Source organism: Pimephales promelas, chromosome 21 (assembly GCF_988280905.1).
Source record: "Pimephales promelas chromosome 21, fPimPro1.hap1.1, whole genome shotgun sequence".
In the NCBI taxonomy this organism is placed as follows: Eukaryota; Metazoa; Chordata; class Actinopteri; order Cypriniformes; family Leuciscidae; genus Pimephales; species Pimephales promelas.
The window spans coordinates 8,086,968-8,101,842 of record NC_142789.1 but is presented as its reverse complement, the minus strand read 5'-3'; the positions used below and the strand labels follow the sequence as shown (position 1 = coordinate 8,101,842).

The 14,875-nt window shown below is 43.6% G+C and overlaps 1 protein-coding gene across 1 annotated transcript; it reads right to left on the bottom strand.

The window, feature by feature from the left end:
• Positions 1 to 3,700: 3,700 nt before the first annotated feature.
• Positions 3,701 to 14,842, bottom strand: LOC148970112 (uncharacterized). Its single transcript, XM_089125156.1, has 7 exons — positions 14,751 to 14,842; positions 12,883 to 12,954; positions 12,540 to 12,704; positions 10,473 to 12,462; positions 5,712 to 5,762; positions 4,424 to 4,507; positions 3,701 to 4,183 (listed from the first exon to the last, which is right to left on the bottom strand). Exons 1-7 carry the CDS (start codon positions 14,817 to 14,819, stop codon positions 3,966 to 3,968), a joined length of 2,649 nt encoding a protein of 882 aa, XP_088981282.1. The 5' UTR covers positions 14,820 to 14,842; the 3' UTR covers positions 3,701 to 3,965.
• Between the last annotated feature and the right edge of the window lie 33 nt (positions 14,843 to 14,875).

Here is a 14,875-nt window from a genome sequence, read left to right as displayed (position 1 = left end):
TATCTCTTATACCCATGCTATAATAATATAAGGTTTAATAATTAATCAAAAGCAATTACACCTATTGTTTTATATTCTCGCAAGTAGTAAACTTGACTTGATTAAATTCACTCTTTGAAAAAGAAACATTAGGTGAACGGGATGACACATACTGCCAATGAGAAAGACCTGCATTTCCTAGTCTACTTACTTGACAGAAATGATTATGTTATACCTTTTATGTTTAAAAGAATGTTTTATTTATGTAAGGTCAACCAATTCGATTCTACAGTGGCGATTGATGATAATCAAATCGGGTGACAATGCCAAACTTTAAAGAGAATAAAGACGTTGTGCGAGCAGCATGTCATTGCGCTTTCAACACATGAAACAGGTCTCATATGATGTTCTCTGTAAATCAAGCATGGTTGTGCCTGCAGGCCTGCTGATGTGTTTTGAACATCATTCTCATGGGTTTGTACCTCATGTTGTGTTGTATGGATTTTTGTTTTAATGGTCATGTCCTCATTTGTTATTAGACAGTTACTGTATATGTTATAAGACAGTTAATTAAAGTAATAAGACAGTTGCTGACATACATGATCCCTAAAATTTGTAATGATCCAATTAGACATTTTTTTTTTTTTTTTTGGTGACCTATAATCCCAACTGATAAATCAGATGGATTGATTAATGGATGTATGAGAACCCTTCCCAGAGGAGTGGTTGCTGTTAGTAAGGACCAATTCCTTAAAGGTGCCATATGTAATAATTGAGGTAAAAATATCCAAAAAATGAGCTACAAGCATCAAAAGAATGAGAAGAAATAAGTGCAATGATGTAATTAAAAAACTGACAAGTTATAGTGCTGCCGAGATATAAACCTAAATTAGCATGCTAAATTACTAGCCCCGGCCCGGCAGGTGTCGTTATACCAGTTCCGGCCATGGGAGGCGGTATGCGGGCAGGCAACGTTACCACCAGCCAAACTGCAGTACACGAGTGAGTCGCGCTCGCGCCGGCTTATGTGTGTACTTGAACCTGATGTCAGTCGTGTGGAAATACAGCCCACTACTACATTTCAGTTCAGGGAAGAGTTCAAAAAATGATTGGTCGACATTATGCATGAGGAATACATTTTGTTAAGTTGTAGCGTACTGTATCTTTCAACAGTGTTCGTGTTCTTTTTCCATTAGCTAGTAGAGATGATCGGTTCACGTGTGCTAGGGATCTGTCGTGTAACATGTACAAGCGCCAAAACGGTATTTATTGTTTGAATTGCATAATAAAATTGACAGAATCTGAGAGCTTAACTAACCTGCTTGCTAAGTGTTAATTGCATGTGTCTCACGGTGAATTCGTGAGAGTTGGCAGCTCTGATTGGCGCTAGGTTGATCAACATCAGTGAATGCTGTCTGTCAAATTAATTCAAACTAACAATAAAAGTGTAATATGAACAAAACGAATAAAATAATAGCCCGCAGGCTTTTATTTTCCCATATCGTCGAAATGCACCAGCTTGTTTTTGAGACAGGCATCTATGAGACGGTCTTCATCATTTAGTGTTGAGATGTTGTTCATTGAGTCTCTAATCTCTAAAAATCTCCAAATGCTCCACGTGAAACTGCGGTCTTCTGACCTTTTACTATCGTGTCAAATGATTTGAATAATATGCGGAGAAAGAGGGCAAAACAGCGCTCGTTTGTGTTGTTTGAAGACGTGAGTGCGCGTGGTCGCGGCACAACACATTTTCTGGAGGTATACTGCCCCCATCTGTTATGGAATATGGAATATTTTTTGATTTTTAGTTCCAGATGGCACCTTTAAAGCCAATCTTTGGTTAATCCTTTTGCCAATATAGAGCAAAAAACATACATGCATACAGACACACGCACACACACACACACACACACACACATACTTGTTTTTATGCATTGTGGGGGTCACCTGTCAGAAATGCTACATAATGAGGACCACCCTTTCTAATGAACTTTAAGACCTAAAAAAAATATTGTGACAACTAATACCATATCAGTTTAGTAAATGTCCTTTCAGATTACAAATATTTCGCTATAAAATTTTTAAACATGACACTTTGGCTACTTGTGGGGTCATTTCAGGTTTTGTGTAAATCTGAGGTCCGCTCACACACGCAACTGGTTTTTAGACATTGTGGGGATCAAAATGTACACACACTTAATTAGTTTTTAGACATTGTGGGGATCGAATGGACACACTCCTAACTAGTTTTTAGACATTGTGGTGATCGAATGGACACACTCCTAAATAGTTTTTAGACATTGTGGGGATCGAATGGCCACACACTTAACTAGTTTTTAGACATTGTGGGGATCGAATGTACACACACTTAACTAGTTTTTAGACATTGTGGGGATCGAATGTACACACACTTAACTAGTTTTTAGACATTGTGGGGATCGAATGGACACACACTTAACTAGTTTTTAGACATTGTGGGGATCGAATGTACACACACTTAACTAGTTTTTAGACATTGTGGGGATCGAATGGACACACTCCTAAATAGTTTTTAGACATTGTGGGGATCGAATGGACACACACTTAACTAGTTTTTAGACATTGTGGGGATCGAATGGACATAGCTACTTTTATCCTTGTATCAATTCATTTTGAGAAGACTGCTTTTTAAAAAGTGCCTTTTAAAAATGAACACAGTGTAAAAAGAGAATCTACTTTTTTTTTTAACTCTGACTCAATTTATTTATTGATTATATCAGGGTTATATTTCCTACAAATCAACATTAAATGTTTTTACTTCTAAAAGTACAACCTACATTCACACAAACATTGTTTGTATGTATAGTACATGTGTGTATAAATACATGTGACATGTAATGTTAACATTTTTTTTAAACCTTGCATCAAATGTCAGTCAACAAATAGATCCAGGATAACACTATTCCATGCTTATGTTCATATTTATTCATAAAACCTAAACACTTCTAAACTGTTTATCAAAATGCATCATCGGTAACACTTTACAGTAAGGGTACATGAATTATCATGAATTCATGTATAAGTTAATGCATGAATTATGCATTCATTCATGCATTAATATCTCATGAATTATCAGGAACTAACACAAGTTTAACGTTTTCCATTCATGACTTCATGAATGAACAACACCTTAATTAAAACATTAACTAAGATATGCACATCATCATGAATTATGATTTATTACGCATGATCATGATGTTTTCTTTGTTCAGAGTTATGCCACTTCATCAATGTTTCAAAAGACCTCGTCACCACTTTAGTTAAGGGGCCACACACATGATGAAGTCATTGATAGATAATGCTTAGTTAATGATGACTTCTGTATTTGATTTACAGAATGTGTGTGCTATGAGCTGTGATTGGTCTATTATGGTGTCTGTCCAATAGTCATCATTAACTAAGCATTAATCTATTAATGACTTCATCATGTGTGTGGCCCCTTAACTAAAGTGGTGACTAGGTCACTGACCTAGACTAAGAACAAAGAAAACATCATGATCATGCGTAATAAATCATAATTCATGGTGATGTGCATATCTTAGTTAATGTTTTAATAAAGGTGTTGTTCATTCATGAAGTCATGAATGAAAAAGGTTGAACTTGTGTTGGTTCCTGATGATTCATGAGATATTAATGCATGAATGAATGCATAATTCATGCATTAATTTATACATGAATTTATGATAATTCATGTACCCTTACCGTAAAGTGTTACCGCATCATCAATAAGTAAAGAAACTTGAGCATGAAACTTTTGCATGCCTGCGTTTATAGTAAACATTTGGCATTTAAAAAAGTTGATGAAAACTGGCTAAAAACAAATCATTAACTGCAGTATAAAAGTTATTTGAAACCCTTAAAAAACATTTGTAAAAGAACAATCAACAAATCCACTTAGGCAAGATAAAGATATTACCCGGTGACCAATACTCAACATGGTGTCAATATTAGTGTGCTACATCTTTTCTTTGCAGAGCGGAGATTCGATTTTTGATATAAAACTTCAGACCTGACCATTCTCTATGTTTTAGAGCAGATGGTTCAGCTTCCAAACACCTTACGCAGTCTGCCTTCCCTGGAACTTTGCGGTTCTTTATGAATCTCATCATGTGTTTCTCTACCGCATGGATTTCATTTTTGTTCCAGGGTGTCCTCTTGATGTGACCTGTAGGGGGAACAAGTAGGCCTACATCATATCTTATTTCACTAGTAAGAAATTGTTTCTTAAATTCTTAATCGGTCCAAGATGCAGATCCTTGAGATCAGCTCTAGACATTCATTGTTACAAATAATCTCAATCTTCTGTAGTTTTAATATTGAAATGCTTAAAAGAAATCATGATGTAAATAGAAACCTGATGCAAATGCAGAACATTTGAACCATCAATCAGTCGAAATCAACATACCTCTCTTTTTTTTGGACACTGGGTCTACTGGAAGTGTGCCGTCTTCACATTCAGTGTGCTGTGGTGATGTTACTGTAGTGCATTCTGGAAGTAAAAATGATGCAAGTCTGAGCATTAACACATCTTAATTAAATTAATAAAGCTACCCTACCCCTCATCTGTTATTTTTATCAGTGCTGTTTAAAGTGCAACCAACATAACTCAAGAACACAAAGTGCAATGTTTCTCAACTTCACCTACAAGAATTGAGACGTCTTAGACCATTTAAAACACCTGATTCAACTTATCAGCTTCTTAGTGTTTAATTAGGGAGTCATCTAAAATATTCTGGGAGGTGTGTCCTGAGGACTGGAATAAAAAGAGGATTTTGTAATCTTTTTTAATCAGTTTTTTAAAATTACTTCTAACCCATGGGGGATCATACTTATACCAAGTACTTGCAATGCACAGTAATACAATTACTTTCTCTGGTAACTAGTAGTGTAACTAATTACTAATAAAATTTCCGTAATATTAGTTGCCATCTTAAAGAGGCACAATTGCTACAAATTTTACAATCCAATGATCCCTATTCACATTTGTAATCATTGCATGCATGTGACGTCACTATTGCAGCAGCTAGCTTAGTCAGAATCTGGAAAAGTCTACATATTCAGCGGTTGGAAAATATAGCCATAACTTTAATTTTGTCGGGACAAAAGGTGACCGAAACAACTGTAACACTGTGTTTTTACTTCGAAAATTGGATTTGGGACCTCAGAATTACGTCATACTGCATTTTGACTGCATTCCAGTACCAAAACCAAGATGGGCGTGTTAAGGAAAATAGCTAAACTGGTTGATAACACAAATCTGTATTTTGAGCAGAAAGATCATTTTAAAACACTGCATTTTCCAAATACACCATATATACAGGAGTATTTTTTAGGTTTAAGTCTAGCGAATAAAGCCGCTCTCTCAATCTCAACTGGTGTTTTTTTTGACAAATATTACTACATGAATTATGCAATGATTATGCTAATTAGCTTATGACCCCATTAAGCAACATATATCAACTTTGAGCAGGCTTTAGAAGTTGGCAACAGTGTTTTGAGGTGAGTGCGGGCTCATGCGCAAATCACGAGGGAAAAGACTAAACTGACTACATGCACTTTCCAGAGTAGAAAGTGAGAAAAAGAATCTAAAGATGAACCACACATTTCAAACCAATTTGCCATCCCTAGAAACAACATAATTTAGAATTTAACTGGACATAAATTTGAACAAACTGGCTAAATAAAATTGTTACCTTTTGGATTGGAAGTAGACTCCTCTAAATCACTGTCCACTGTAACATTCTCTAAAGGTAGAAAACACAGAGAAAAAAAAAAATCAATCATTTAACTTTCATTTAAAATAAAAAAATTATTTTAAAAATAAAGGAGAGACCGAGTGCGTCCGAGAGGAGAGCCCGAGTGCGTAACGAGAGGAGAGCCCGAGTGCGTAACGAGAGGAGAGGAGAGCCCGAGTGCGTAACGAGAGGAGAGGAGAGCCCGAGTGCGTCCGAGAGGAGAGGAGAGCCCGAGTGCGTAACGAGAGGAGAGCCCGAGTGCGTCCGAGAGGAGAGGAGAGCCCGAGTGCGTAACGAGAGGAGAGGAGAGACCGAGAGCCCGAGTGCGTAACGAGAGGAGAGGAGAGCCCGAGTGCGTAACGAGAGGAGAGGAGAGCCCGAGTGCGTAACGAGAGGAGAGGAGAGACCGAGAGCCCGAGTGCGTAACGAGAGGAGAGGAGAGCCCGAGTGCGTAACGAGAGGAGAGACCGAGTGCGTAACGAGAGGAGAGGAGAGCCCGAGTGCGTAACGAGAGGAGAGGAGAGACCGAGTGCGTAACGAGAGGAGAGGAGAGCCCGAGTGCGTAACGAGAGGAGAGGAGAGCCCGAGTGCGTAACGAGAGGAGAGCCCGAGAGCGTAACGAGAGTAGAGGAGAGCCCGAGTGCGTAACGAGAGGAGAGGAGAGCCCGAGTGCGTAACGAGAGGAGAGACCGAGTGCGTAACGAGAGGAGAGCCCGAGTGTGTAACGAGAGGAGAGGAGAGCCCGAGTGCGTAACGAGAGGAGAGGAGAGCCCGAGTGCGTAACGAGAGGAGAGGAGAGCCCGAGTGCGTAACGAGAGGAGAGGAGAGCCCGAGTGCGTAACGAGAGGAGAGGAGAGACCGAGTGCGTAACGAGAGTAGAGGAGAGCCCGAGTGCGTAACGAGAGGAGAGGAGAGCCCGAGTGCGTAACGAGAGTAGAGGAGAGCCCGAGTGCGTAACGAGAGGAGAGGAGAGCCCGAGTGCGTAACGAGAGGAGAGACCGAGTGCGTAACGAGAGGAGAGCCCGAGTGTGTAACGAGAGGAGAGGAGAGACCGAGTGCGTAACGAGAGGAGAGGAGAGCCCGAGTGCGTAACGAGAGGAGAGGAGAGCCCGAGTGCGTAACGAGAGGAGAGCCCGAGAGCGTAACGAGAGTAGAGGAGAGCCCGAGTGCGTAACGAGAGGAGAGGAGAGCCCGAGTGCGTAACGAGAGGAGAGACCGAGTGCGTAACGAGAGGAGAGCCCGAGTGTGTAACGAGAGGAGAGGAGAGACCGAGTGCGTAACGAGAGGAGAGGAGAGCCCGAGTGCGTAACGAGAGGAGAGCCCGAGTGCGTAACGAGAGGAGAGCCCGAGAGCGTAACGAGAGGAGAGGAGAGACCGAGGGCGTAACGAGAGTAGAGGAGAGCCCGAGTGCGTAACGAGAGGAGAGCCCGAGTGCGTAACGAGAGGAGAGCCCGAGTGCGTAACGAGAGGAGAGGAGAGACCGAGTGCGTAACGAGAGGAGAGCCCGAGTGCGTAACGAGAGGAGAGGAGAAACCGAGGGCGTAACGAGAGGAGAGGAGAGCCAGAGTGCGTAACGAGAGGAGAGGAGAGACCGAGTGCGTAACGAGAGGAGAGCCCGAGTGCGTAACGAGAGGAGAGGAGAGCCCGAGTGCGTAACGAGAGGAGAGGAGAGCCCGAGTGCGTAACGAGAGGAGAGCCCGAGTGCGTAACGAGAGGAGAGGAGAAACCGAGGGCGTAACGAGAGGAGAGGAGAGCCAGAGTGCGTAACGAGAGGAGAGGAGAGACCGAGTGCGTAACGAGAGGAGAGGAGAGACCGAGGGCGTAACGAGAGGAGAGGAGAGCCAGAGTGCGTAACGAGAGGAGAGGAGAGACCGAGTGCGTAACGAGAGGAGAGGAGAGACCGAGTGCGTAACGAGAGGAGAGGAGAGCCCGAGTGCGTAACGAGAGGAGAGGAGAGACCGAGTGCGTAACGAGAGGAGAGACCGAGTGCGTAACGAGAGGAGAGACCGAGTGCGTAACGAGAGGAGAGGAGAGACCGAGTGCGTAACGAGAGGAGAGGAGAGCCCGAGTGCGTAACGAGAGGAGAGGAGAGACCGAGTGCGTAACGAGAGGAGAGACCGAGTGCGTAACGAGAGGAGAGGAGAGACCGAGTGCGTAACGAGAGGAGAGGAGAGCCCGAGTGCGTAACGAGAGGAGAGGAGAGACCGAGTGCGTAACGAGAGGAGAGACCGAGTGCGTAACGAGAGGAGAGGAGAGACCGAGTGCGTAACGAGAGGAGAGACCGAGTGCGTAACGAGAGGAGAGACCGAGTGCGTAACGAGAGGAGAGGAGAGCCCGAGTGCGTAACGAGAGGAGAGCCCGAGTGCGTAACGAGAGGAGAGGAGAGCCCGAGTGCGTAACGAGAGGAGAGGAGAGCCCGAGTGCGTAACGAGAGGAGAGCCCGAGTGCGTAACGAGAGGAGAGCCCGAGTGCGTAACGAGAGGAGAGGAGAGCCCGAGTGCGTAACGAGAGGAGAGGAGAGCCCGAGTGCGTAACGAGAGGAGAGCCCGAGTGCGTAACGAGAGGAGAGGAGAAACCGAGGGCGTAACGAGAGGAGAGGAGAGCCAGAGTGCGTAACGAGAGGAGAGGAGAGACCGAGTGCGTAACGAGAGGAGAGGAGAGACCGAGGGCGTAACGAGAGGAGAGGAGAGCCAGAGTGCGTAACGAGAGGAGAGGAGAGACCGAGTGCGTAACGAGAGGAGAGGAGAGACCGAGTGCGTAACGAGAGGAGAGGAGAGCCCGAGTGCGTAACGAGAGGAGAGGAGAGACCGAGTGCGTAACGAGAGGAGAGACCGAGTGCGTAACGAGAGGAGAGGAGAGACCGAGTGCGTAACGAGAGGAGAGCCCGAGTGCGTAACGAGAGGAGAGGAGAGACCGAGTGCGTAACGAGAGGAGAGGAGAGCCCGAGTGCGTAACGAGAGGAGAGGAGAGCCCGAGTGCGTAACGAGAGGAGAGACCGAGTGCGTAACGAGAGGAGAGGAGAGACCGAGTGCGTAACGAGAGGAGAGACCGAGTGCGTAACGAGAGGAGAGACCGAGTGCGTAACGAGAGGAGAGACCGAGTGCGTAACGAGAGGAGAGGAGAGCCCGAGTGCGTAACGAGAGGAGAGCCCGAGTGCGTAACGAGAGGAGAGGAGAAACCGAGGGCGTAACGAGAGGAGAGGAGAGCCAGAGTGCGTAACGAGAGGAGAGGAGAGACCGAGTGCGTAACGAGAGGAGAGCCCGAGTGCGTAACGAGAGGAGAGGAGAGCCCGAGTGCGTAACGAGAGGAGAGGAGAGACCGAGTGCGTAACGAGAGGAGAGGAGAGACCGAGTGCGTAACGAGAGGAGAGACCGAGTGCGTAACGAGAGGAGAGGAGAGACCGAGTGCGTAACGAGAGGAGAGACCGAGTGCGTAACGAGAGGAGAGGAGAGACCGAGTGCGTAACGAGAGGAGAGACCGAGTGCGTAACGAGAGGAGAGGAGAGCCCGAGTGCGTAACGAGAGGAGAGCCCGAGTGCGTAACGAGAGGAGAGACCGAGTGCGTAACGAGAGGAGAGGAGAGCCCGAGTGCGTAACGAGAGGAGAGGAGAGCCCGAGTGCGTAACGAGAGGAGAGCCCGAGTGCGTAACGAGAGGAGAGGAGAGACCGAGTGCGTAACGAGAGGAGAGGAGAGCCCGAGTGCGTAACGAGAGGAGAGGAGAGCCCGAGTGCGTAACGAGAGGAGAGACCGAGTGCGTAACGAGAGGAGAGGAGAGACCGAGTGCGTAACGAGAGGAGAGACCGAGTGCGTAACGAGAGGAGAGGAGAGCCCGAGTGCGTAACGAGAGGAGAGACCGAGTGCGTAACGAGAGGAGAGGAGAGACCGAGTGCGTAACGAGAGGAGAGACCGAGTGCGTAACGAGAGGAGAGGAGAGCCCGAGTGCGTAACGAGAGGAGAGCCCGAGTGCGTAACGAGAGGAGAGACCGAGTGTGTAACGAGAGGAGAGGAGAGCCCGAGTGCGTAACGAGAGGAGAGGAGAGCCCGAGTGCGTAACGAGAGGAGAGGAGAGACCGAGTGCGTAACGAGAGGAGAGGAGAGCCCGAGTGCGTAACGAGAGGAGAGGAGAGCCCGAGTGCGTAACGAGAGGAGAGGAGAGACCGAGTGCGTAACGAGAGGAGAGGAGAGCCCGAGTGCGTAACGAGAGGAGAGGAGAGACCGAGTGCGTAACGAGAGGAGAGGAGAGCCCGAGTGCGTAACGAGAGGAGAGGAGAGACCGAGTGCGTAACGAGAGGAGAGGAGAGACCGAGTGCGTAACGAGAGGAGAGGAGAGACCGAGTGCGTAACGAGAGGAAGGAGAGCCCGAGTGCGTAACGAGAGGAGAGGCTATATCTGCAAAGAATGCCTTCGTAGAAAATGCAAATCGATCGTAAAATGTCTAACTAGCCTGAGTAGGTGATGTGTATATTAGCAGGAATGTAGCACAACATGAATGTAAAAGCAGATATAATTAGCCTTTGTGAAAATACTATTTTTTTTTGGTTAAAATCAGCAAATAATCGTAATAATCGTGATTATCATTTTGGCCATAAATGTGCAACCCTACCCAAAACCCTCTAACAATTTGTGTAAACCATTACAGAATTATAAAAAACAAAACCAATATCTTTAAATTAATAAGTTCAGATAAAGGATAAAAAGTAATGTAACAGTGTATAGTACCTTCTGGATCAATGATGATTTCATCAAGATTTTTCCCTTTAAAGTCTGCCAAGCGTCCTTTTTCGAGGGCCAGAAGAATTTTGCTCATTTTGGCCAGCTGAAGTGTCCCCTCAGGTAAGCGGTAAAACTGACGATGTATCCTAATATCATGGCCTAAGAAGTCAGCCAGCTGATCGAGCTCAGTGTTACTCAAATTTAAAACTTCAGAGAGGGTACCAATCTGTTTCCTCAACTTGGTGGAAGTTAGAGTTTGAGGATTCTTAGCATTGCATGCACCTGCAAATTCACGGATGCAGTCAGAGCCTCTGAAAAAGGTCATTGCAGACGGACGTGCGAAGAGAAAAGGGTTCTCATTCAGTACTCCACACTTGCTCCGGTTTTTAATTAGCAGGCTGATTGACTCTTGCATTGAAGGAGTAACAAGTACTGGAACCTTTCTTCCTCTTTTGCCTCTGATCTCTATACGCTTGAAGTATTGACACAGTTTATTTTCCAACTCTGTGAGGGCCATGCTAATATCCGGATGAGCTTCTGATTGGTTGCTGGAGGTGTATGCGGACAATGGCATCTGTGACACTTCCCCTTCTCGCCTACGATTAAAAAGCATAACCTGAGTCAATATAACCTTGGCCAATTTTGACCAATGCTGAGATGATGGCTGTGTAGACAAAAGTTTGTGGTAAATTTTCTCTTGCTCATCAAGATAAACATGGAGACGTTTAACATCTTCAGTGAATGGGAGCAAATGTGGGCAGTTCCACTTGGCTTCTTCCATTGTTCGCCGCGCTGTTGAAGAGATGTACTCAGGCCATCGGGTTCGATACAGTTGTTGGAAGCTATTTGCAAATTCTGCACTTTCTTTGTCTCCATTGATGGTAGAATGGCTCTCAATAAGCATTGCGATTTTGTTCAGACTATGCCCAAGTTTCACAGCAACACTTGCCTTCTCATATATATTGGTCTCTTCAATGTATCCAGCTGTTCTTTTTACTGCACTAACGGCATGCATAAAGTTTGTGGGATGGATGAGCTCTTTGATAGATGTAAGGGGTGTTACCTCTCTAGTACATATAAGGAGTCTTCCAAGCTCTCTCATCTTTTGACGGATGTATTCATGCATTTTAACTCTTGAACCGTATTTATTGTAAAGATGCTTCCCCAGCTCTAATATGCACCAATCATTCCTAGCTTCAAGTGCCACTTGGTCTTGATTCATGGCATTTAGCAGCTTCCAAACACCATGATTTACTCCTGGTGGGGGAGGCTGTGCAAAGCTGCAAAGAGCCTGCACACGGGTTTTACCAGGTTTTGGTTTCACCTCAGAAGGCTTGAATTTGCAAATTTTAAAATGTCGCCACAGGGTTTTCTTTAAGAACAGTCCTTGGCAGTAAATGCAATGCAAAAATTTCTCTCCATCCAAAGTCTTTTTAGGCAGTTTCCGTGGAATCATCTGTCCTGAGCCTGTGTTAATAACAGTAGAATTGTAAGCAAAGTTGCCTTTGTTGCGCAAATACTCAAGCTGCATTCGCCTTTCTTTGGAGCCCTTTGGATGACTTAGAGCCTTTGCTACCTCTATTTCATTCATATGCTTGCGCTCTAGGTGTCTAGCAATTTTCGTAAAAGGACGGTCACAAAAAAAGCAATGTTGTCTCTTACTATACATTCTCAGTCCATCCCTCTTTTTAAGGATAGCTGGAATAAACACTGAACTTGTACTGTCAGGAACTGAGGTTGCACCATGGCTCTGGAGGCTCCCTAAGTCACAGCTGCTTTGAGTATTGTAGTTGGTGCTTCCGTTCTCAGCTGAAGTGCACTGGACTGGCAAAGTGTGGAGCTTTCTTTTACCTTTCAGTGAAACAGTAAGGCTTGCGCTACTATCTGTATCGCTACTCTCTTGTGATGTGTCCGGAATGTACTCTTCCTCACTGACTTCAGATAAATCTTCGCTCGAATCAAAAACATCTGAGTGCTCAGCAATCTTCCTTCTAGCCTTGAAAGACAATAACCATCCAGTTCAGTTAATCCTCTGTCATAGAATAATAAAGAAATAATAAAATAAACACTTACTATGGTGTTTTTTGCTCTTTTGATTGTTGTGGTACAAGTGGAACGTTGTTCACTCGTTGCAAACGGTGTATGTTTCAGTCTGATGTCATCTTGAATGTCTGTACTCTCATCTACACTGGAATTATCAGAGTAATTATCAGAGTCCTCATGAGTTGCAGGTCTCATCTAAGAAAGACAAAACAGGCAAACGTCAGAATGACAAGTCTTCAAATAAACGAGATAAAATATATGCTTATAGGACTGTTTATCACAATGAAAAAAATATGCAGCTTTACAAAAAAAAAATGCTTTTGAAGTATGAGGCAATTAAAGAGAAATGGTAGTAGCAATGAAAAATAAATACCCGTTTATAAGATGTCATCATCATTTTAGAACACAAAATGTCGTCTTCACTGTCTGAGTAATCAACCAAAGACTGTTAAGAAAAAAAAAAGAAATAAAGTGAAAACTTGTCCTTACAGTTTAGGGCAAAATGTTGAAGACTTTCTTGAAGCAAAATAAACTATTATTAAACAATTTCAAAAATAAATCATGGTCATGTATTTGACAAGTAGCTAACTTAGGATAACATAAGTCAGGGGTTCTCAAACATTTTGGTGCCAGGGACCCCTTTCAGAAGAAAAAAAAATTCCAAGGACCCCCCTCATATTTATAACAGTTATTGAGCACAAAGTTAATGTGTGAGCGGCAAATGAAATATTTTTGCACAAAATGAATGGTCTCCACCCAGGGTACTATGCAGGAATTTCTAAATAGCCTACTGAGGTAACGAAAGTGATCTTGCTAGGAATCACTTAGGATCCCTCACTTAGGATTTTTTGATGTTCTTGATCTACACATGTGCATTTTAAGGTGTTTTAAGGCCCCACAATTGGATAACTATAGATTTAGTAGAAACATGTCAGTCAGTGGCATATTTTTTTTTTTTTTTGTCAAGATGTCACGAAACACAATCACATATTCCAATCAGGAATGGCTTTAAAAGAGAAATGTTTCAATAATTAGGCCTATTCTGCACACAAATAAAGCCCATAAGCCTATAAATACAATGATAATGGCATTATGTTTAATAGGTGCGTGCGTTGTTAATTTGAGCTACTGTAATTAGCTAAAAAAACATACAGTATATGTTAAATATATGAATCCATAACCATAATGTTAATCTCATGGGCACAGTATGTTTCTATTGACCTGCTTTTTCCTTTGTTAAAGTTGAGCTTGATTAATACTTTGCAAACTGATTGTTTCAGTCGTTTTTTAAATCTTTTATCTAAAACAGCTGTTTAGTTTATGTTAATTTAGGCTTACATCTTATCTCGCACTTTATGACCGTTGACTGAAACGTCGTGCGGGGAACTTTGAGTTCACTCCGACTCAAACATTTTGACATTGACGAGCTATCGTTGTTAGTCTGCTGAAGCACCTCAGACGAGAAGGTCAGTATCATCGCGATGTGCATCCTTGCAACCTCAGTTGTGGGTACGGCCCTGTCACTATGCACTTTTATTTTGATAATGATCAGACTTCTAATGTCAAATCTGTAGCAGTGCTAGAACTGACTATTGTGCGCGCACGCGAGACACCGGCGCGCAATTAAATGGGAATTTTTCCTCAGCAGTGGAAACAGGAATACTCTTATTTATGGTCATAGATAAGACAAGAGTGCATCATCCGAAACGGTAAAGTGTCCATTTTTTTATTTGTGTATAGGCTACATTATAAATGACTACAAAATGTCATGCCTTTTAAAAATACAGAAAAGAACCGGATGCGGGTTCATGCCGTCTCTCTGTCTCTGTCTCCTTTCTGGCGCACGTCCCGCAAAATCAACAGCAGCGAATCTACTTGACGCAAAGACATATCTATAGATATTATCTATCTATAGAAAACTTTAAGTGTCTACTTTGTATTGTTTTATGTTAAATGCTTTATATAAGTTACTTAGGAATAAACAGCATGTTTTCAGATGATAAAGAAAACATGACTCATAGCATGGAAAAAAACGTTAGGTTGTAAATTATTTCGCGGACCCCCTGGCTTTAGCTCGCGGACCACCAGGGGTCCGCGGACCCCACTTTGAGAACCACTGACATAAGTAGCTAACAGGACCCTCCAGTTTAGGGTCCTGATCATCATGTCATGGTTTATTTACCAACAATGACAAACTTACTTTACATTATGCTTACTAAAATGCCACAGTTAAATATGTACCTCAACAGTGTGTCGTGAAACGCCAACAGTTGTTCCAGAATCCCCAGAGCAGTTCTTTATGGTCACCATGTCTTCATCATCATTGCTGCATGTAGCCTATAACAAAAGAGTTACAAAAATTAGTT